This window comes from Carcharodon carcharias, chromosome 7 (genome assembly GCF_017639515.1).
Source record: "Carcharodon carcharias isolate sCarCar2 chromosome 7, sCarCar2.pri, whole genome shotgun sequence".
NCBI lineage: Eukaryota > Metazoa > Chordata > Chondrichthyes > Lamniformes > Lamnidae > Carcharodon > Carcharodon carcharias.
The window spans coordinates 125,587,600-125,611,887 of NC_054473.1; the positions used below are offsets into that span (position 1 = coordinate 125,587,600).

General features: G+C 43.6%; 1 protein-coding gene across 10 annotated transcripts in view; it reads left to right on the forward strand.

Moving 5' to 3' along the window:
• The window catches only part of nlrc5 (NLR family, CARD domain containing 5), a 211,434-nt gene that overhangs the window by 175,353 nt on the left and 11,793 nt on the right, over positions 1-24,288 (forward strand). For all 10 annotated transcript variants that reach the window (XM_041191229.1, XM_041191236.1, XM_041191233.1 and 7 more), the window contains 8 exons: positions 3,126-3,209; positions 6,038-6,121; positions 8,034-8,117; positions 14,197-14,280; positions 16,959-17,042; positions 17,918-18,001; positions 21,383-21,466; positions 23,587-23,670. In XM_041191229.1, the coding sequence (XP_041047163.1) occupies positions 3,126-3,209; positions 6,038-6,121; positions 8,034-8,117; positions 14,197-14,280; positions 16,959-17,042; positions 17,918-18,001; positions 21,383-21,466; positions 23,587-23,670 (672 nt within the window). The remainder of the gene's footprint in view (positions 1-3,125; positions 3,210-6,037; positions 6,122-8,033; positions 8,118-14,196; positions 14,281-16,958; positions 17,043-17,917; positions 18,002-21,382; positions 21,467-23,586; positions 23,671-24,288) is intronic.

A 24,288-nucleotide genomic window follows, 5' to 3' on the forward strand; every position in this document is an offset into this window, starting at 1 on the left:
TGCTACAATTGTACAGGGCTTTGGTGAGACCTCACCTGGAACACTGCACAGTTTTGGTCTCCATTTAATGAAGGATATACTTGCATTGGAGGCCATATAGCAAAGGTTCACTAGATTGGCTCCTGGGATGAGAGGGTTGTCCTATGATGAGAGGTTGAGTAAATTGGGTCTATATTCTCTGGAGTTTGGAAGAATGAGAGGTGATCTCATTGAAATAGACAAGATTCTAAAGGGGCTTGGCAGGGGAGATACTGAGAGGTTGATTCTCCGGGGAATCTAGAACTCAGGGGCACAGTCTCAAGATAAAGTGTTGGTTATTTAGGACTGAGATGAGGAGACATTTCTTCACTCAGAATGTTGTGAATCTTTGGAATTCTCTACCCCAGAAGGTTGTGGGTTCTCCATCATTGAACATATTTAAGGCTGGGAGAGACAGATTTTTGGTGTCTCAGGGAATCGAGGGATATGGGGTTCAGGTGGGAAAGTGGAGTTGAAGCTGAAGATCAGCCTTGATCATATTGAGTGGTTGAGCCTGCTCCATTGGGCTACTCCTGCTTGTATTCCTCATGATCTTCTGTTATTCTCTTCAATTTTTCTGATTCAACCACTGATTGTCAGACACTTGGCCTTCTAGGAAGAAGTGGGGGAGGTGGTGAGAGGTGGTAGAGTGTCACCATGTTGCTATTTTACTTTCTGTCTTGCTGATTCATAGGCTCTGTGGGTACGAAATACATTTCAGTTGTCTTTTTCATTCTGAACTTCTGACCTACAGTTTAAATGATGGGGCTCTGTGGTTTCTGCAGATCTAAGTAGCAAACTGAGTGCAGGCTATGTAGCACACTTGCCCACCAACTTGTAGTTTATAAGGTGTAGTGTTAAACTTTATAGTATTTTCTGAACCACCATTTTGCTTCATTCTTAAGTACCTTCCCGCAAAGTAGCAGGATGTGCAGAGAGAGATGTGCTCTCTCTTCCCTCCCTCCTCACAGCTTCCTCTCACATCCCTCCCTCCAGTCCTAATGGCAATGACCCATTCTGAGGGATGGTTCCATGTCTTTGGTTCCCCAACCAAGAAACTGTTTACTCGTGTATGTCTGGTGATGTGGGGGAGAGGTGGAATTATAACATAAATAAGGATAAGATTGGAGTCTGACTCCTTCCTGCTCTTGTCGATGGGCTCACAGAATAGAGGTCAGCCTCGAATATCTTTTCCTATTTCCCTTAAGCTGAAGGCACTGAAGTCATTAGACTCTTTGCCTATGTTAAGAGTGGCTTAACACAGGTTTATGGTCCTCAGTACTATTGCAAGTCACTTCTGGCCTAACCTATCCTCTGTCCACCTCCTCTGCCTTACACTTACGCTTTCATTCACTTCCCCCACCTGACATTTACCCTTTTGTTCACCTCCCTGCCTTACACTTACCCCTTCATTCACCACCCCTGCCTTACACTTACCCCTTACACTTACCCCTTCATTCACACACACCAGTACTTACCTGAGGTTGGCACCACAACACTGCCCAAACTAGCCCCACGAAAACCAGACAGCTGCCTCAGGAGACCTGACGGGTTCACTGTGCCATTTACTCCATTCCTCAATGGGAGAACTGCCCCACGTGTTCTACCCTGTACCTCTTTTCCCTGCCCCTAGTTACCTTCATACTTCACTGTCACTGGTAAAGTAATTCTCCCAAGAAAGATGATGGAATGAGAAAAGGTTGTGAGTGCTGGATCCTTTACACTGTCCATAAACCTTGGGAGAGGGTGCAATCTTTATCCTAATTTTTTGCACGTTGACATCTCTTTCCATTTGATTTTCTGAGGCCATTCTCTCTCGGATAGTACTGGGACAAATGTAGATAATGCCCCTCTGATGCAGAAGCTCCATCCACCCTATATTAGAGAAACCTGGCCTACTCTATAAGTCACTTGAGGGCCACATCCATAATTATCTTTACAGTTCAGACAATGGGCAGAGTGGTATCTCTGCTGTGCTCGTGCAATGGAGATCATGCATTGTGATATATTGGGGCAAAGCGGGCATGAAGTTGGCAGAGCGTCTGCATTGCCCTCCCTAAACCAGCAACAGGAAACCTAACCCAATTTTGGATTCGGGCCTCAGTTAAGTGAGTGCTGCCTCCTAACAGTTCCTGTCAATGGGTCTTGTCCCATATTGTTCAGAAGCTGTAAATTTGCCTGTGATCTGCCCTTATGAAGCCCCTTACCCTGAGGATAGCCATATACAATTCTCTGATTACTCAGTTTAATATTGTCATGGGCTACACAAGTAACTCAATTCAGAATGACGGCTTTTATCACAAAGATTATCACAAAGTAACAAATACGCTCATTTATTTACACTTCAAAAGAGATCTGAAGCAGAAAAGTTACAAATACAAAAAATACAATCTAAAATGTCATGCAAGAAAGTTAATAAGAATAGATTCCAACAAGAAATGAAAATCATTGATGCTCTTCTGTCTTAACATGGCAAATTCCCCTTGCTTTTGCTTTGTGTGCAAGTTTAAATTCTGTTGTGTCATTTAGCTTTTTAATACTGGAGCTCTGAAGAAGGGTCATACGGACTTGAAACATAACTGTTTCTCCACACATGCTGCCAGACCGGCTGAGTTTTCCCAGAATTTTCTGTTTTTATTTCAGATTTCCCACATCCGCAGTATTTTGCTTTTAACTTGCATTTATATAACGCTCTTCACATCCAGCGGACATCTCAAAACGATTTACAACCAATTAAGCACTTTTGAAGTGTACTCACTGTTGTACTGTAGGAAATGCGCCAGCCAGTATGCACACAGCAAACTCTCACAGACAGCAAGGTATTAATGACTAGATATTCTGTTTTGTGATGTTGATTGAGGGATAAATATTGGCCAGGACACCAAGGAGGACTCCCCTGCTCATCTTCAAAAGGGCACCTTGGGATATTTTACATCCACCTGAGCAGGCAGACAGGGCCTCAATTTAATGTTTCATCCAAAAGACAGCACCTCCAGCAGTGCCATGCCCTGCTCTTTAATAACTGGCACTAAAGCAATTGATACGTGTGACACATGGAGTGGCACAAGAAAAATTAATGCCAGCCTGTTCTCTTTCTTCTCATACAGCTTGGATTCCTTGATGCTGAAGGACAGTGGTGCACAGCTATTAGCTGAAGGAATACTAAGAATGCCGTGTCTGAAGAAACTAAAGTGAGTTCTCAGCATTGTATTCAAATTTGACTAGATATCAAGGTGAGGTTGGTTGGAAGGAGGGTGAAGAAATCTGATGTGCAAATAATGTCGAAAGGAAATTCCATTGGCTGTGGTGACCTCTGCGTCCAAATTCCTGATATAAATTAGATGTTTAACTTATCTTATGTATGAAAACTAGCATTGCCAATTGACCGCCCATTACACAAACCACCACCTGAATTGGCATTGCCAATTGACTGCCCATTATACAAACCACCACCAGAACTGGCATTGCCAATTGACTGCCCATTCCTGAAACCACCACCTGAACTGGCATTGCCAATTGACTGCCCATTCCTGAAACCCCACCTGAAATGGCATTGCCAATTGACTGCCCATTCCTGAAACCACCTCCTGAATTGGCATTGCCAATTGACCGTCCATTACACAAACCACCATCTGAATTGGCATTGCCAATTGACTACCCATTACACAAACCACCACCTGAACTGGCATTGCCAATTGACTGCCCATTACACAAACCACCATCTGAACTGGCATTGCCAATTGACTGCCCATTAAACAAACCACCACCTGAATTGGCATTGCCAATTGACTGCCCATTACACAAACCACCACCTGAATTGGCATTGCCAATTGACTGCCCATTACACAAACCACCATCTGAACTGGCATTGCCAATTGACTGCCCATTCCTGAAACCACCTATGTTGAAAGTTGGGTGGTTTCAATGATGGACAGACAATCTGTGTCACACTGGGCAGCAAGGGGAGAATCTATCCTGTAAAACCAAAGAATTTGATAGGAGGAGGGTGTTTGGCCCATCACACCTGATACTGGCTCTCTGCCTTTCCCCTAATCCCTTTGAAAATTTTATTTTAAAGTTATTTATCTACTTGTCTTTCATAAGTTCTGTTGGATTCTGCTTCCATTGCAGTTTTTGTTTGGAATTCCATGTCCTTCTGCACAAAAGAAAATGCTCCTAACCTCTACCTTTGTTCTAGGGATGTTCTTAAATTTATGATGATAGTTCTGACTCATCTCCAACCAGTGGAAATAGACTATTTTTCTGCCCATTTCCTCTTCACTTCCTGTCGCCTGTAATATAATTTAAATTTATAGGCTTCATTGAAGTCTAGTGAAATTCCAGTTGGTGCTTTGCCATCTAAGTGATACTTTTCTGTTAAGAAATGAAACAAATCTACCCAGAGTTTCAGTGAGCTGCTATCCTGGTACTAAATTGATAACGAGACTCAACAAACTGTGTATATAGAACGCCACTTGCAATTCTGTTGCTATTGGTCTTGGTTATGGCTCAGTGGTAGCACACCAATTATCTAAGCCTAAAGGTTATGGGCAGAATTTTGCCCTTGATGAGTGGGCAGGCCCCACCGGCTCGGTGGCGGGTGGGCAGCTGATCGCCACCACCGAAATGGGCCCTGCCGCCATTTTAAGTGGGCGGGCCAATTAAGGCCCGCCCGACGGGAAGCGCTATGCACTTCCTGTGCGAGGGGGGAGGGATTCCCCAACTGCCAGAGTGCGCTCTTTCACGCATGCATGTGAAAGAGCGCACTGCTCCCTGAGACTAATTGCTGTCTCAGGGAGATCGCTGACAGTGTTTGAAACTTTAAAAATAGAAAAATAAAAAAATTATTAACATGTCCCCCGATGTGACAATGGCACACAAGATGGGACATGTTAATAAATATCACAGAAATTTTATTAAACTTTTTAAAAACAGACATGAAACCTCATCCCGCCAGTAGATGAGATTTCATGTATTATCAGATGCCCGCTGGGGCCCCCGGCCTGCCCACCAGCCTTAAGGTTGGACGGGCAGGGTCTTTAATTGGTTTAACTACCCTGGCAATGGCCTCAATTGGCCATTGACAGATCGGCGGGTGGACAGCTGATTTCACTGCCCCACCCCCGCCTTCCTGAATATTTAAATGGGGTGGGATGACATTGGGGGTTCCTCCTGATGTCATCGCGTGTCATTTTCCCTTCGGCGAACAGGCCCCACCCCCAACTCACCGACAGAAAAATTCTGCCCTATGGGTTTAAGTCCCACTCCAGACTCTTGAGCACATAATTTAACTAACATTTCAGTGCAGCTCTGACAGAGCATTATATTGTCACAAGCACTGAGGACTTGTGTGCCCTCTCTTTTCGATGTAGAAGACGCCATGGCACTATTTGATTAAGGGTGAGTTCTGGTGTCTCAATATGAATGAACGCCATGAGTAACTGCTTCGTTTGCCTTTATCCCAATGCTCTTTGTGGTCTCTGGTGCCTCCCTGTGGCCAGCAGTAGGAATCATTACCAGGAACTGAGAAGCAGGCTGTGCACCAACATTCTCAGCTTGAGGTACCTGGATCAAAGGATAAAGAAAGGGAAGATTGTAAAATGGAAAAAGGAGCAGCCAACATGAAAATCTGCATGAACATGATGTTAAAAAACAAGTTAATCCCTCCCCAACCCCCACTGACCCATTGGCTGGTATTTTCCAGTCCCGCCAGTAGTGGGCATCATTGCAGGCCAGATGGTACTCTCTAAATTTTGTTGTCCCGCCCGCGACAATGCCTGCCATTGGCGGGACCGGAAAATCACACCCATTGAGTTTTTAACAAGCATTGTGACTCTACAGTTAGACCTTGCTTGCCAACTGGTGATGGAATGTATGTGTCATTGAACTGAGGCTACCAGGAAAATCCAAAGGGACCTTTTCCTCCAGTGTCTTCTCTGCATCTCCAGTTTTTTTTGGCATTGATGAGTGTGTCCTCGGCAGTTACTGAAGGCATTAAAATCATCTCCTGTTCTTTTAGTTTGAGGTGTAATTCCATTGGTTGCAAAGGGGCAATGCATCTTGCAAATGGACTGAAATGCAGCACTGCGATTGTAGAAATAGAGTAAGTATACTACTACATTGATCTGTCTGATTCTACTATATGCACAACTCAGAATATATGCTGGTTTATTTAATTTAAAAAAGGCTTGCATCTATATAGCACCTTCAGAAACACTTCACAATACAGCTAATTACTTAGAATGAATCTTGCTCGTGACTGCAGAATGACTGCAGAATCTAGGTTGACAATCTAGTGCAATCTGAGGGAGAGTTGCATTTTTGAAGGTGCCCTCTTTTGGATGAGGCCCCATCTGTCCTCGCAACGGGAATTTTAAAGATTTCACGGCACTCACCAATATTTATCCCTCACCCAGCATCATTAAAAACAGACTACCTGGTTGTTATCAGATTGCTGTTTGTGGAATCTTGCAGTGCACAAATTGGTTGCCACATTACCTACATTACAATGGTGACTAAATTTCAAAGTACTTCACTGACTGAAAAGCGCTTTTGGATGTCAATGAAAAGTGCTATATAAATGCAACTTCTTTTAAATTTTAAGCCCGGTGACAGTTACATAGCCAAGTTTTTCACAAGTACAAACCCTCTGAACAATCTGTTGTTGTGTTGTGGCGAAGTACAGGGGCAGATATTCCTGTCCCTGCACCTGGGGCTAGAGTGGGGAGCAGAGTATACCTATAATGTACCTATAAGTGGGGATCGGAGTATAATTGTAATATACCTATAAGTGGGAAGTGGAGTATAACTATAGGAAGGATGTGATTGCACTGGGGAGGATGCAGAGGAGATTCACCAGGATGTTGCCTGGACTGGAGCGTTTCAGCTATGAAGAGAGACTGGATAGGCTAGGGTTGTTTTCCTTAGAGCAGAGAAGGCTGAGGGGGGACCTGATAGAGGTATACAAAATTATGAGGGGCATAGATAGGGTTGATAGGAAGAAACTTTTCCCCTTAGCAGAGGTGTCAGTTACCAGGGAGCATAGATTTAAGGTAAGAGGCAGGAGGTTTAGAGGGGATTTAAGGAAAAATCTATTCATCCAGAGGGTGTTTGGAATCTGGAACACACTGCCTGAGGGGGTGGAAACCCTCATAACATTTAAGAAGTATTTGGATGCGCACACCATAGCATAGAGGGCTACAGGCCAAGTGCAGGAAAATGGGATTAGAATAGATGGGTTCTTGATGGCCAGCATGGACATGATGGGCCAAAGGGCCTCTTTCTGTGCTGTATAACTCTATGACTGTATAACTGTAATATACCTACAAGTGGGGATTGGAGTATACCTGGCTAAACATTTGGCACTTTGGATTGTTAGAACAGAGAAGGGTACTGCAAGTTTTAAAAAAGTTAAGAAAGACAAATGAAAAGGGTGCCAAATGGAAATGGCCCAAGACTGCTTCTTGGAGGTGGGCTCATTGATATATTGAAGTGCAACATGTTCCTTATCCTGACTGCTTGCAATCCCGAAGCATTTCTTTCTGGCGGTTTCTAGCTTTAAGATTAACTCACAACTATTTGGATATAAATAGTGAAAAGATCCGTTTTTGATTGTAGCCTCTGGTCTTGCTTACAAGCAGATTGAAATCGTGCTGCCTGATATCAGCCATCATCCCATTAACATATATGTACATAACTCAGATAGCTGCTCTCTGGGAAATGTTGGTAACCCAGGGTAATGCTTTAGCCCAAAAACCAAAGAAATTTCACATAATTCTATTGAGACGTTTGTTACTAATACCACACATCACACTGTCACCCTGTAGCATAGAGTAAATTAATTCAGCCCAGTGTGGGTATAACATCACTGGTGTCAAATGTACAACCTACCATCAAAATAGATTATAGAAATGTGAGATGTATTATTTGATCATTTTGTTACTCTGCTGTGATGAGACTTGTTAAATGAGAACAACTACTTATCTGTAAACTCCTAACCATCTGTTCCTGTTCAGCTTATATGGAAACTGTATTGAGGATGTGGGCGCGTTGAAACTTGCAGATATAGTGCCCAATATGAAAAGTTTGAAGATGCTGAAGTAAGTAGTTGTGTTTTGATTGTAAATGTGCATTTCCCCACGGGCTTGCCTAGTGGCTCCACACGGTGCAGTAACAAGCCATTAAAACCAGGATGGTCCCGAGTTCACGCCTCCATCTGTGCTGAGTTAACTGATTTAACTTAAAAACAACAATTTATATTTATATAGCATCCTTAATATAATAAAACATCCCAGGACGCTTCACAGGAACATTATAAAACAAAATTTGACACTGAGGCACATAAGGAAATGATAGGTCAGATGACCAAAAGCTTGGTCAAAGAGGTCAGCCTTAAGCAGTGTCTTAAAGGCGGTAAATGAAATAGGGCGACAGACGGAGAGGTGTAGGGAGGGAATTCCAGAGTTTGGGGCCTAGGCAACTGAAGGTGGAGTGATTAAAAACCGACGATGCTCAAGAGGCCAGAATGAGAGAGCGCCGATATCTCTGAGGGTTGTGAGGCTGGAGGGGGTTACAGAGATAGGCAGGGGCAAAGCTCTAGAGGGATTTGAAAGCAAGGATGCAAATTTTAAAATGAAATGTTGTTTGACCAGTGTAAGTCAGTGAGCATAGGGATGATAGGCGAATGGGATTTGGAGTGAGTTAAGATTCAGGCTGCAGAGTTTTGGATGACTTAGCACTGTACAATTATTCTCTGCACCCTTGTCACCTCCTTGGGAGGGGAACTGTCAACTAGCACCCGTTTCCATACTGGGTTTCCTGTTCCCTACAGGAGAATGTTTGGGTGTGGCTGTCATGCCAGGCACCTGCTCTGTCCAAGGTCACAGATGAAAAGTATTCACTTGGAGGAGATGCCAGAGGCCTACTGGCTTCGGTGACCTTTGATCCCCTACATAAATCAGCACTTTCAGAAGAAAGATCCAGGGCAGTTTCCCTTCATTTGAGCAAGGATGTTTAAGCTTTGTTTTCAAGGGATTACAGGCCTAAATGTAGATCATTTAATCCTTGATCCTGTATCAGCTTTCATTGAGGTAACTGCTGATACACGACCCAACTCCAGCTTGGCCCCGAATCCTGGAATCCCTTTGGTTAACAAAAATCTATCAATTAAATGAACAATTGATCTGGTAACTGCTGTTTACAGAAGAGAATTCCAAACTTTTACCACCCTTTGCTTGTAGAAATGTTTCCTCATTTCAAAGAACAAAGAAAAGTACAGCACAGGAACAGGCCCTTCTGCCCTCCAAGCCTGCGCCGGTCATATTGCCTGTCAACCTAAAACATTTTGCACTTCCGGGGTCCATATCCCTCTATTCCCATCCTATTCATGTATTTGTCAAGCTGCCTCTTAAACACCACTCTCGTACCTGCTTCCTCCACCTCCTCTGGCAGCGAATTCCAGACACTCACTATCCCCTGCGTAAAAAAACTTGCCCCGCACATCTCCTCTAAAGTTTTCTCCTCTCACCTTAAATCTATGTCCCCTAGTAATTGACTCTTCCACCCTGGGAAAAAGCTTCTGACTATCTACTCTGTCCATGTCACTCATAATTTTGTAAACTTCTATCGAATCGCCTCTCAATCTCCGTTGCTCTAGTGAGTACAATTCGAGTTTCTTCAACCTCTCCTCAAAGCTAATAACCTCCAGACCAGGCAGCATCCTGGTAAGCCTCCTCTGCACCCTCTCCAACGCCTCCATATCCTCTTGGTAATGTGGCGACCAGAATTGCACGCAATATTCCAAGTGTGGCCTAACCAATGTTTTATACAGCTGCATCATGACTTCCCAACTTTTATACTCAATACCCCTGCCAATGAAGGCAAGCTTGCCATATGCCTTCCTGACTACCTTATCCACCTACGTTGCCACTTTCAGTGACCTGTGGACCTGTACACCCAGAACCTCTGCCCGTTGATGCACTTGAGGGTTCTGCCATTTACTGTATAATTCCTGCCTGTATTACACCTTCCAAAATGCATTACCTCGCATTTGTCCGGATTAAACTCCATCTGCCATTTCTTCGCCCAAGTCTCCAACTGATCTATATCCTGTTGTATCCTTTGACAATCCTCTTCACTATCTGTAACTCCTCCAGCCTTAGTGTCGTCTGCAAACTTACTAATTAGCCCAGTTACATTTTCCTCCAAATCATTTACATATACTACAAACAACAAAGGTCCCAGCACTGATCCCTGTGGAACTCCACTAGTCACAGCTCTCCTTTCAGAAAAGCACCCTTCCACTGCTACCCTCTGTCTTCTATGACCAAGCCAATTCTGTATCCATCTTGCCAGCTCACCTCTGATCCTGTGCGACTTTACCTTCTGTACCAGTCTGCCATGAGAGACCTTGTCAAAGGCCTTACTGAAATCCATGTAGATAACTTCCACTGCCCTTCCATCGTCGATCATCTTTGTCACTTCCTCAAAAATCTTGATCAAGTTAGTGAGACACGACCTCCCCTTCACAAAACCATGCTGCCTCTCACTAATACGCCTATTTGCTTCCAAATGGTAGTAAATCCTGTCACGAAGAATCTTCTCCAATTATTTCCCTACCACTGATGTAAGGCTCACCGGCCTGTAATTTCCCGGATTATCCCTGCTACCCTTCTTAAACAATGGAACAACATTGGCCATTCTCCAGTCCTCTGGGACCTCACCCATAGCCAGTGAGAATACAAAGATTTCTGTCAAGGCCCCAGCAATCTCCTCCCTTGCCTCCCTCAGTACTCTGGGGTAGATCCCATCTGGCCCTGGGGACTTATCCACCTTAATATTCTTCAAGACGCCTAACACCTCTTTTTTGATCTCAACATGATCCAGGCTATCTACACACTCTTCCCTAGACAAATCGACCGCTAAGTCCTTCTCTTTGGTGAATACTGCTGAGAAGTACTCATTTAGTATCTCTCCCATTTCTTCTGGCTCCACAGACAGATTCCCACCTCTGTCCCTTTCCCTAGCTGCCCTCTTGCTTTTTACATATGTATAAAAGGCCTTGGGATTTTCCTTAATCCTGGTTGACAATGACTTTTCATGACCCCTTTTAGCTCACCTGACTCCTTGCTCAAGCTTCTTCCTACTTTCTTTATATTCTCCACGGGCTTCATCTGTTCCCAGCCTTCCAGCCCTTACAAATGCTTCCCTTTTCTTTTTGACTAATCTCACAATATCCTTCGTTAGCCAAGGTTCCTGAAACTTGTCATAGTTATCCTTCATCCTAGCAGAAACATGCCAGTCCTGAATTCTTATCAACTGATTTTTGAAAGCCCCCCACATGTCAGTTGTTGATTTGCCCTCTAACATTCGCCTCCAGTCTAGATTCCTCAGTTCCTGCCTAATATTGTTATAATTAGCCTTCTCCCAATTAAGCACTTTAACCCAAGGACTCCTGTTATCCTTATCCACCAGTACCTTGAAACTTACTGAATTATGGTCACTTTTCCCGAAATGCTCCCCTACTGAAACTTCGATCACCTGGCCGGTGGTCACTTGTTTCACTTGTGAAAAGTGAGACTCTTAATCATTAGGCTGTATCCCATAGTCCTGGACTTCTTAATGAATTGAGAGAGTTTCTCTCTTTTGACCCTATCAGTTCCCTTTATTATCTTGAAAACTTTGATCAAATCACCCTTTAATCTTCTGAATTCTAAATTCCAGGGAATACAACCTTGATTTGTGTAATTCCTCCTCATAATTTAACCTTTGGAATCGAGGACTTGAATCTTCTGGTTGGCGTGCAGGGGTGGACCCCGCTTGCCGACGCGTAAAATGATGTGTGGTGACATCAGGCTAGCGTCCTGATGTCACTGCGCATCATTCCGATCTTCAGTTCGGCAGGCGGGCACCGGAGTCAGTTGCATGCCCTCCAAAGGCCTATTAAGGCCATTTAACAGCTAGTTAAACTAATTGTCTGGATTGCCCGTCTAACTTTAAGGTTGGCGGGCAGGCGAAGAGCCAAGGTGGCCTTCGCATTTCTCATGAAACCTCATCCAAGGGCGGGATGAGGTTTCCTGAAGGGTTTATAAATCAAATAAAGTTTTTTATTAAAATTCTTTAACATGTCCCAGCTCATGTGACACTGTCACACAAGGGAACATGTCCAAATAATTTTAAAAAATCTTTCGTTCAGATTTTCACAGTGACATTAAACTCCCTGAGGCAGCTCTGTGCCTTAGGGAGATTCCTGCTCTCTTTCGCGTGCATGCGTGCAGGCCCTGACTCCCTCTTCACCCCCTGCCCACACAGGGAGCGCTCAGTGCTTCTGGGTGCACGTCACGCCGGGCGGGCCTTAATTGGCCTGCCCACATAAAATGGCGGCACGCAGCAGATCATGGGCGGCAGTCGGCTGCACGCCCGCCCATGCCCACTCCCACTCAGCCCCCCCAGAAGGGGAGAAAATGCTCCCCCAGGTATCGCTCTAGTAAATCAATGTGCAAACCCTGTAATTGATGATTGATATTTTGTCAAACCCCACTCCCCGATAGGGTTGTGTGACACTTGAGTCTTTAGTCACCTTACTTTAGATGTCACTGTATTAGTTAAGAAAGGTGACAGAGAGAAAACAGGGAATTATAGTCTACTTAGCCTAATGTCTGTTGTCAGCAAATTACTAGGATAGAGAGAACACCTTGGACATTTTTAGCTAAACAGAGAAATCCAGCAAGGATTTGTAAAGGGTAGGTCATGCATGACATATCTGATTGAATTTTTTTGAAAAGGGCACTAAAGTGGTGGACAGGGGAATATCTATGGATGATATTTATTTGGACTTGCAGATGCAATTTGATAACATTCTTCATAGCTCCCTGCTAACTAAAGTTGAAGCTCATGGAGTTGATTAACCTGGTTTGGAACTTGGTTGAGTGACAGGAGACTGAGAGTATATAACCTTCCTAAAGAGCAGTGCCTAGAACTGAACCCAGTCCTGCCAAGCCTAAACAGGGGTTCTTAGAGCTGACGCATAACTTCTATCCCCTTGTATCCTAGTCCTGTAGATATGAAACCCAGTATTTCGTTAGTCTGTTCAATTAATGTTCCTGACATTTTAATAATCTTTGTACCTAGACCTCCAATTCTCTTTGGACCTCCACTGCTTCTGGCTTTTCACCATTTAGAAAGTACCCTGTTCTATCCTTTTATGATCCAAATGGATGATTTCATACTTGCTTACATTGAAATCTATTTGTCACAGTTGGAGCCATTCACTTAATCTGTTAATACCTCTTTATTATTTTATGTTTTTATTTATGCTGCTTACAATGCTGACTATCTTTGTATCATCAGCAAACTTGAATGTGTGGCTCTCCATCCCATCATCTAAGTTGTTAATGAAGACAGTGGATAGTTGAGGCCCCTAAATAAATCCCTGTGGAATATCGTGAGTCACACCTTGCCAATTAGAGAACCTGCCCTTTATCCCAACTCTCAGTCGCCTGTCGCTCAGCCAATTTCCAAACCAGGTCAATCAACTCCATGAGCTTCAACTTTAGTTAGCAGTCAGCTATGAGGAATTTTATCAAATTGCATCTGCAAGTCCATATAAATATCATCCATAGATATTCCCCTGTCCACCACTTTAGTGCCCTTTTCAAAAAAATTCAATCAGATATGTCATGCATGAGCTACCCTTTACAAATCCTTGCTGGATTTCTCTGTTTAGCTAAAAATGTCCAAGGTGTTCTCTCTATCCTAGTAATTTGCTGACAACAGACGTTAGGCTTAAGTAGACTATAATTCCCTGTTTTCTCTCTGTCACCTTTCTTAACTAGTACAGTGACATCTAAAGTAAGGTGACTAAAGACTCAAGTATCACACAACCCCACGGGGAGTGGGGTTTGACAAAATATCAATCATCAGTGGTTTTTATTTAAATAGTAATCTACTTTTACATGTGTTACAGTCAATCCTGAGCTCCTACTGAAGAGTTTCTCGTACTGATGATTAATGTGGGGCTTGTGTTATATGTGATATTAACCTGATGACAGATAGATTTAGCGAACCCTTTTGGAAAATACAGATTATTGTGAGATGATAAGTGATGTATTCAACCAAAAGTGGCTTCAGCATTCAATACGTTTCAAAATGTTTTGTAACCTTTTGTGTTTTCACCATTAGCTTGACACAGAACAGCATCACAGCAGCTGGTGGAGAGGGGCTGGCGCAAGCTCTTACTCAATGCCCATCAGTGGAAGAGATTCAGTAAGTGCAACGTATTGTCACAAAAGCAAAATACTCTGGAGTTGAAATCCTGAATAAAGACAGGAAATGCTGGAAATATTCAGCAGGCAGCATCTGCAGAGAGAAACAGAGTTAGTGTTTCAGGTTGATGACCTTTTGTCAGAGCTCATCGGCCTGAAATGTTAACCATGTGTTATCATGCTGATTGATCAGATTACTGTTTGAAATAATACCATTCACTTGAGTTGAAGAGTGAATGCTGACACCAGCTCACTTTGTGAACCATCAAAACACTGGCAAACTATTTCTCTTTTGAGTTTTGTTTTGAAACGAAGGTAGATTTTCATCTACATCAAGTTCTAAGTGGTTCAGAACTGCTGCCAATTCCAATTTGAGACAGCGTTCAATTCTCCTGCACAGTCTCACTTTGCACTAAGGTGCAGACTGAACTAGGTGTAGGAAAGACTTTAGTGATGGAACAGAGAAATTGTGTGCCTGTGTAATTTAAAGAGATTTGAAGGGAGTATCTGAAAAGGGATGGCGGTGGGGGGATGAATTTCAGAAAGCCATCTCAACCCATGAAACAGCCTTTACAAAATCTGAAGGGCTAAGAGATTAAAAAGTGGTGGGAAAACTCAAAGGAAAGAGGATTTTTGTGTATAGAAAGAGCAGGCTAGGAACTAATCCCCTTGTTTGATGGTTGCTAACATTGAGGATATGATACATGATGGTCACATAAGGAGGGTGCCCTCTGTGCTACTCCACTTCACCATCCCATAGACCGTGAAGGTGCAGCCAAATTTCAGACCCCAGCTGTCCCTGGGGGAGAGGCACTAGGTGCATTGCTCATTCGGAGAGCCGGGCAAACACAACAGGCTGAATGGCCTCCTTCTGTGCTATAAAAAATCTGTGGGGCAAATTCTTTCCCCATCGGTGGGGTTGGGCGGGCACGGGCGGGCGCATAGCCGATTGCTGCCCATGATCGGCTGCACGCCGCCATTTTATGTGGGCGAGCCAATTAAGGCCCGCCCAGCATGATGTGCACCCGGAAGCACTGAGTGCTCCCTGAGGGGGCGGGGGGAGGAGGGAGAGTCAGGGCCTGCACTCTTTGTGCATGCACACAGAAGAGTGTAGAAATCTCCCTGAGGCACAGAGCTGCCTCAGGGAAATTAGTTTGATTTTTGAAAATTTTAATAAAGAAAAAAAATTTTTTTCAAGGCGTCCCCTCATGTGACATATGAGCTGGGACATGCCAATGAATTTTATTAAAAATTTTTATTAAACTTTAAAAACCCTCATGAAATCTCATCCCACCCGTGGATGAGTTTTTATGATAAATGCAAAGGCCGCCTGGGCTCTTTGCCTGCCCGCCAACCTTAAGGTTGGATGGGCAGCTCAGTTTATTTGTTTAATTGATATTTAAATAGCCTTAATAGCAAAATCCAGTGCTCGCGCGCCGAACTCAAGATCGGAAGGACATGTGGTGACTTCGGGACGCACGCCCGACATCACTGTGCGTCGTTTTGTGCATCGGCAAGTGGGCCCCACCCTCGCTCGCCGACCCGAAGATTCTGCCCTGTGATTCTGTGGATGTGCCTCCCATTGTTGCACAATGGCTGCAACATCTTTGCGAACCCAAACCCTCAGAAGGCAAGTAGTTATGCCAGGGCCTGTAGGAATGAGTTGGTGCCACCTTGATGGGTACCATCTGTCATGACAAAGTTGGTTCTTTTCCACCTGAGAGACCTCTTTTTCACTGTAGATCCCACCTAAAGCATGGCACACAGTGTGGTTAGAGGGCTTCTGAAGACTTGTTCAGATTAATCAGGCATTTACTTCAGGTCTGTTGTTGGGGTGTGGGAGAGAATCAGTTGAAAGAGACACCTCCACCAGCATTGCATCTTGCCAAAGTACGTTCATCTCTCTCTGCAGACGTACAGGTGCTGATATAAGCACCTCTCTTACAGGCTGAATTGCCTCCTCCAAACAAACTCAGAGGCTTCCAACTGGGAATCCACCAGTAAAAGGAGCTGAGGCTGAAGGCAATAACTAATAGTGGGTACAAAGGTTCATGAAAGCCCTAACACAGCAGCAGCAAGAAAACTGAAAATGACCCGATATACTTATCTTTAAAATCCTTCCACTTGGAAGAGTGTACAAAAAGCATAGCCTTTAAGGCGGCAGCAAAGCCGAAAGAAACCAGAAATCAAAGCCATTTTACACTCACTATCAGGCACCTATCCTGGATTCTTACCCATGGTCAGGCACTTCACCCACTATATGTGCAAATCAGAAAATTTCAGCTGTGATTTTCTGGAAAATTCCAGTCACCATCTTTGCTGGCTATGTCATTTCTCAAAGTGAACCTGCAATAACTGTCAGGTCCTTCTCCTGACAAGAGGTTAAAAAGAGCCCGAAAATAAACCACTGTTTGTGTTCTCCTTGCAAATTAGTCTTTTCCTCATTTCAGATTTGTGATTCTTTTTTAAAAAATTTTGTGTTCCTCCTGTTAGAATTAAATCAGAAACGGAAGTTACTTTCCCTATTCTGGCTCTAACCTGAAGAATTTTCAGCCCAAATGTTGTCCAGCATTTTCATTTAACACTGGTGCTGATGCAATAGCTCACTGTGTTCCCACAAGAATTATTGAATATTGATATCAATTGTTTTCAATCTGTCCAACCAATGTAAACATGTAGCTTGTCCATAAACAAGATTGGTGATCAAACTGCGAAGAAGTTGGCTGAAGCACTGTCGAAGCTGCCCTGCTTAAAGATTCTGAAGTAAGTGCTGTCTGATGTTCACTCCTGTGTGTGTACGCGTGTGTCTGCGTGTGCATGTGCGTGTGTGCATGCATATCTTTGTGTGTGTGTGTGTGTCACTGTGTGTGTGCATGTGTGTCACTGTGTGTGTCTGTGCGTGTGTTTGCATGCGTGCGTGTGCGTGTGTCACTGTGTGTGTCTTTGTGCGCATGTGCCTGCATATGCATGTCTTTGTGTGTGTGTGTGTGTGTGTGTGTGTGTGTGTCACTGTGTGTGTCTGTGCGTGTGTGTGCGTGTGTCTGAGCGTGTGTGTGCGTGCGTGTTTGTGTCACTGTGTGCGTGCTTGTGTGTGTGTGTCACTGTGTGTGTGTCTGTGTGAACGTGTGCGCATGTGTGTGTGTGTGTCACTGTGTGTATCTGTTTGTGCATGTGTGTGCGTGCATATGTGTGTGTGTGTCTTGTGTTCTGTGACTGTGTTTATCAATACACTTGACATAATTTATTAAGGTTCAAACTGTTTCGATCATCTGTCGGATGAGGCTGTTTTCTTGTTCCACAGTTCTAAAACACATGCTGATTTACCACATATTGTGATTTGAAGCTCATTTTAAAGAAAATGTCAATGATATATAGAGGGGATTAGAGCCTGTGTCGGATAGTGGGAATTTTTAATCCAACCCCTCCATCAGGACCTGATAGATCAAATGCAGTGCTGGTTTTACACATTTAAAATGGAGAGGAAAATGAGGGGGTGCCTAAAACCAATGCTCTGTCTGATTTCCTAAGTTACCCATCTGCAGTTAGGTTAAAATGACCTACTTGGTGATTAATGTATGTTTGGCTAAAGGCATAACCGCAGCAAATAATAATCTACATTTGTATACCTCTCTGTTCAGCCTTCATTCCAGTGAACTCACCGCTGATGGTGGAGGAAGCCTGGCACGGGGTCTTATGCTGTGCCCAAGTATTGAAGTGATAAGGTGAGGGATGCTGTAGAATTCATTCTCCTCTTGTTAATAGCAGCAAACAGCAAATTCGGAACCGATTGTCGTTATGTGAATGTTAAATTTAGGTTCTGATGAAGAGCCTCTTGTAAAGATGCTGCCGATTGTCTTTTCTTTTTGTAAAGGAGCCTTGAACACTAAATGCACTGATTCTTCAGTACCTTGCTCACTGTGAGGCAATGATTCCACTGTTAACAGTGTGAGGGAGGGTGCACAACATCCCTGCTGAAAGGATTTAGAATGAATTATATAAGAGATATGCTCAGAGATGTCGATCAGTTCAACGAGGCAACCAATACGATGACAATCAGTAATTTTAATGGTTACAGTGCAGCTAGCTACACACAGTGACAAGGCAGCAAAAACAAAAGATTTCCCTGCCCCAATTGTTTGGAACTGTTTTTATTCTTCACTCCTGTTTTGCCACTTCCTCTTGGGAAAGTTCTTAATCCCATGACCATAAATCTGTCCTGCCAATCATGGCACTGTGACCCATATATGGATGTGGTTCCATTTTGTTTCTCCATGACTCTTTTCAGCAGACAGAGCTTAAGTCAAACTGAGACTGTTTAAGATCACTAGTGACATAAAGAGCTTTTATTACATCCTGGAAGATAAATTATCAAGTAAGTTTTTTTCCTCTTCACTACAGCAGACTGAAAAATGAAGAAATCTGTTCTCCTCACTGACTACCGTTATATCACTCCGCTTTGCCCCTGCCTTACCCGCTCTGTTGCCTCTACCCTATCCCCAATCTATATCACTAGCAACTTGCTGCTGGATTTCTCCAGTGTCCTTCTTGTTATCTGTTAAAGAGAACCTTACATCTTCCACCACTTTCACTCTTCATTAATTACAAGTCATCCATAGCACCATGCTAGGCATTGTTACCCGCATTAAGGTCCTCATCTTTATTGCCACTATTCCTTCCAAACTGCACAGGCTCCCCATGCCTCAGAGAATTAGCTTTAAGATGTACATCTTAGTGCTTGTCTCTGAATCAGAGTTCATGGGTTCGAGCTTCTGCCTCTAGAGGCTGAACACATAATCCAGCCAAATGGTTCATTGAAATACTGCATTGTTGGTGGTGCTGTCTTTCCAAGGAGATGTTAAACTTCTCAGGTAAATGTAAAATATTCTATGGTGCTTTTTGCAGAAAATCAGAGGCATGGGGGCGGGGGTGTTCTCCACGTATCTTGGAAACATTTATTCCTCAACCAATATCACTAAAAACAGATTCATCTGGCTATTTATCTCATTGCTGTTTATGGGACCTTGTGTGTAAATTAGCTGCCTCATTAGAATAATGATTACACTTCAACACATTACTTCACTGGCTGTGAACCACGAGTAGGAGGTCATAAAAGACTCCATACGCAATGTTACGATCCCCATTGAGATCAGTAACCTAAAAAGAAAGGAATCCCCAAACAACTCCAATGAAAGGAATCAATGGACAAGGTTTCACTTTTAAAAACTTTTACCGTAATAGTCAAACCCAAAATCAACATAAGTCTTGCAGACTTAATTTTATTTCACTCAAAAAGGTGTGTTTCATTTTAAATAGTCGATGAAATTACAAGCACTCACATCACTCCCTACACAAATGTGGCACCATGTGCAGTCTCAGAGTCTTCCCAACTCAGTCTCTGGTACATAGCATCTCTCACTTTTCTCACTCAATGGATTTGACCCTCAAGTCTTTCACTGGCAGGCATATTCTATCTGAGGCTCCTGTGTACGATGAACACTGACCAGATGCACGTCCATGAACTCTGCCTCAGGTCACATCAGGCCTGATGGCATAGCTTTTCAGAGTTCCTTTTCAACTGAACAACTGACACACCCCAATCACGGTCTGATCCTTTGATACACCACTCAGTTCTTCAGCATGTCTGAGCTAATCACACCACTTTTAGGATTCAGTCCCTTTTAGCTCACACATACATAGCCTCATCCAAAGTTTCTGGGGTAATTTTCTTCTTAGTGCCAAACAGAAAACTGATCTTTCCATGGAGAGCTTTGCTTGCCTCTCCTCACATGAATTCTGTGTGCTGTTGCAGCACAACACAACAACCGCCTACCTACCCCAGTTACCTTGAATTAACCTTTTTTTTTTTAGCTTTCATCCCCATTGAAACCTCAGCCAGAGCCCAACTTCTCAGAACTGATGTCAAAACCTGGAAATCCAATTACCCCACCCCCAACCACCCTCTTCCAACCTTCCAGAATTATTTTAGTTTCACTTTGGATTTAAAGGCATGTCTCACAAATACAAACTTGCATAGTACGGAGTTTGTCACTACAATTAAGTTATTTCTGTCTTCCAATTATCCAGAGGGTGCTGCCACTTCACAGACTGAAATTGTTGGGCACCCCCCAAAATTTTAAGAAACTTAATATTTAAAATGAAAACAGCTGCCCAGAACTTTCTGCACATTTGGAACCACATTAAGAAGTTGTCAGATTTCTGGAGACCAAGAACATTCAGGTTGCAAAAAACGTAATTTCTTTCTTCATTCATGCAATGTGGGCATCACTGGCTGGGCCAGCATTTATTGCCCATCCCTAATTGTCCTTGAGAAGGTGATGGTGAACTGCCTTCTTGAACCTCTGCTGTCCATATGGTGTAGGTACACCCACGGTGCTGTTAGGGAGAGAGTTCCATGATTTTGACCCAGCCACAGTGAAGGAACGGCGATATATTTCCAAGTCAAGATGGTGCATAGCTGGAGGGCAAATTGCGGGTGGTGGTGTTCCCATGTGTCTGCTGCCCTTGTCCTTCTAGGTGGTAGCAGTCATGGGTTTGGAAGGTACTGCCTAAAGAGCTTTGGTGAATTCCTGCAGTGCAGCTTGTAGATGATACACACTGCTGCCATTGTTCATCGGTGGTGGAGGGAGTGAATGTTTCTGGAAGGGGTGCCATTCAAGCGAACTGCTTCGTCCTGGATGGCGTCTGGCTTCTTGAGTGTTAAGGGAGCTGCACTCATCCAGGCAAGTGGAGAGCATTCCATCACACTCCTGACTTGTGCCCTGTAGATGGTGGGTAGGCTTTAGAGAGTCAGGAGGTGAGTTACTTGCCATAGGATCCCTAGCCTCTGAGCTGCTTTTGTAGCCACAGTATTTATATGGCTAGTTCAGTTCAGTTTCTGGTCAGTGGTAACCCCAAGATACTTAACAAATGGCCTAAAGATTAAACATCCAAATCTGAATAGCCACAGAGGCTTCTTTAAGCTCCCTGTCTTGCTCATGGCCAAGGAGCAGAGAGAGGGGGTCCCATGCATTAATACATGTTTGGCTCTACGTTGTTAAAATGCTGTGTAATAATACTCACCACACACTTCTTGTCCCCTGCAGTTTACCTGAAAATCGCATTGGGAACAAAGGGGTGATGGATCTTGCAATGGCACTACGAAAAATGACGTCTTTAAAAAAGCTGGAGTAAGTGCCTCACAGTCAGTGTGCAGAAGATTGAGTGGGCAAACCCAGGCTGAGATACAGGGCTTTTAAGTGAGGTTTCTTCTTTGTGCCTTCATTTTTGTTCTGCGATCTAGATTTTTCCCCAACAAGTGACACATAAGTTCCCACATCCGTTTTATTTCACATCCAAAGATTTATGAAATATCTTCACACAAAGGGCAGTAGAAATCTTCAAACTCTTTCCCCCAAAAATGCTGTTGAAGCTCGTGATCAATTGAAAATTTCAAACTGAAATTTTTGTTAGGTGTGTGTATTAACAGATATGGAGCCAGGGTGGATAACTGGAATTAAAATACCGATCAGCCATGATCTGAGTGAATGGTGGAACAGGTTCAAGGGGTTGGATGGCCTACTCCTTGTACAATGTGCCTTATTCTGCCTCCTAGTGATGGCTTGTTGACAGCAGTAATGGGACTGTGATAGGCTCACATGGTGTTAATTCAGGAATCACCTTATAACCAGCGAAGTCCATCATCAACACATTGTTCAACTGCTGTTGGGCCTACATACCTTGGTGGCCAGTGGAGAAAGACACCTAGCTAAATTTTGAGAGTAGGAAAATCCTGGTGGGCTCATGACCGTGTTCTGTTTGAAACCAGCACCACCTTCCCCCCCAACCAACCCCACTCTGCCCACTCCCTGGCTCCAGTTTAAAAAATCCCCATCATGCTAAATTCTTTGAAACAAGGTGGCTTAAGCTGGTGAACTGAGGTTGGAATTGTTTATTCTGGAGGTATTATGATACCACAGGATTTACAGGCCCCAATTCCCCTGCACTGCTGCACGTGCTGAACCCTCTGGTTTCAGCCATATTGTCTGTCATGCAGCAAATCCCTGCTTATGAGGGCAGGAAGACAAGGCATGTGGGAGGATCACCTGCTTGTCATCCTCATAGTGGCATTGTTGGAGGTTCAGTGGCTGGCTGCCCGACTGGTCAGTGATGGGGCATGATGCAAAGAGAGCCAAAAATTAGGACAATGCATAAAAACAGGGACACTCTGCAGTGTGAATACCTTTTCTGTGAAGTGTGTTCAGGTATCTTTATTTTGTTCTTACTGTAAGTCACAGATGGTGAACCTTTGAGGTGAATTTACAGGGGCTTAGCCTGAAATCTCCCAATAGTGATTGAACAGGATCAAATTCTGTTTGATAACCCTCCTGTGTTTTGATTTTAGATGTTTTATATTGTTAAAGGTCCATATAAATGCAAATTGTTATTGTTAGGCAGGTGCCACAAGGCGGAGTGTGATGGAAAACTGACTGCTAGGTGTCACTGCCACACTCTTTGAATGTACCTACTGGTGGGTCAGTGTCTGGAAATTTACAGGATGAGTCACTGTCCTGCAGATGAAAGAAAATACAACGGCTGCAGATCAGGGAACAAAACACACACAATTTGTTTTTTAGTCCCCAAGTAATCTTCACAAATAAAGCAATAAGGCACTGTGTCTTTAAACAGAAAAAAAACCACACTGTGATATGAAGCAGATGCTAAGTTATACATCATTAGGAATGCTAAAAGCTATTGGCACATAATTATTTGTAATGCTTCACAAATGAGCATTTGTAGCACTGGGAACCAGAGATCCCTGAGTGCTCAGAGTTCCCCATTGATCGGCTGGTAAGTGTCTTTCATGATTTGCTATAGTAAGGGCCCATGTTCTGGTCTTTGCTGAATTGGCTGATATCAGCCAGGACGATGGTAAGGGACACTTGCATTCGTTTTGACTAGCACTGGCCAGAGCAGGGGTTAAAAAAAAAAATCAACCAGGGACCCCTGCTCTTGAAGGCTCAGCCATACCCATGCTGGAAAATGAACCCATTGAGGAGGACAAGATCTGTCTCAACTGTGATGGCCATGTAGCCAAATAGCCAGCTGTCAGCAATTGGTTTGCATCATCACACTGGAAGAAGGTTTACTGGAGTGAGGCACCAGGAGTTTGCTGGGATCCATGGAACCAGGAAAGATGGAGATTATACAAGGAAAAAGAAAAGCGTGTTTGCTCTATAGAAGACTTTGTAAATATTGTTGTGTTCTTCAGGGTATTGGGGTGAACTAATCTTAGTATTCTTTCTTCTAGCCTTCAGTTGACCAGGTTTGATGACAGCGTGGCAGAGGACCTTGCAGCCGGACTTGTCTGCTGTCCCAATATTGAAGAGGTCATGTAAGTGTTAAATTTCCTGATGCAAAGTAGCTGTGTGGCTGCTGGCACCTGCATGTTCTAATAAATTGAAGCTTCAGCTTAACTGAGTTGCCACAGTTTTAGTCAATGACATCGATCTGGCAGTCATTTTGAGACACATGAATAAATGTCAAGTTAATCACAGAAAAATTAAATTTTCCTTCCTCCTTCTCCTTCCCCCGATGACTGACTGTACAGAAATGCAAGACTTTTTATTCCTTTAGGCTGAACTATTAAAGTGTTGTTCAAATGCTGAAACACTCTCTCGTGCTCTGCCTCTCTCTGTCTGGATTTAAATGTAATGGAGCAACAGCTAACTTATCCAGTTAAAGTGTTTACCTCACTGTGCAGCAATGAAGTGTACCCCGGTTATACAGCAGTGTGAAGTAGGCAAATTTGTGACCTAAGTTGACCCTTGTTGGATTAATTTCTGTAAAACACGCTTCACTCACTCTGATGACTTTGATTAATGGTTGGGGAGTGTCTTTAAAAAGAAATGACGGCCTGATGGTTTATTTCCCGACTTCTTGCTGTCACTGGTAATGCATGCCAGAAATTATGAAGCGCACTGTGTGAATTTCCAGCGTGTGTGTGGGTAAG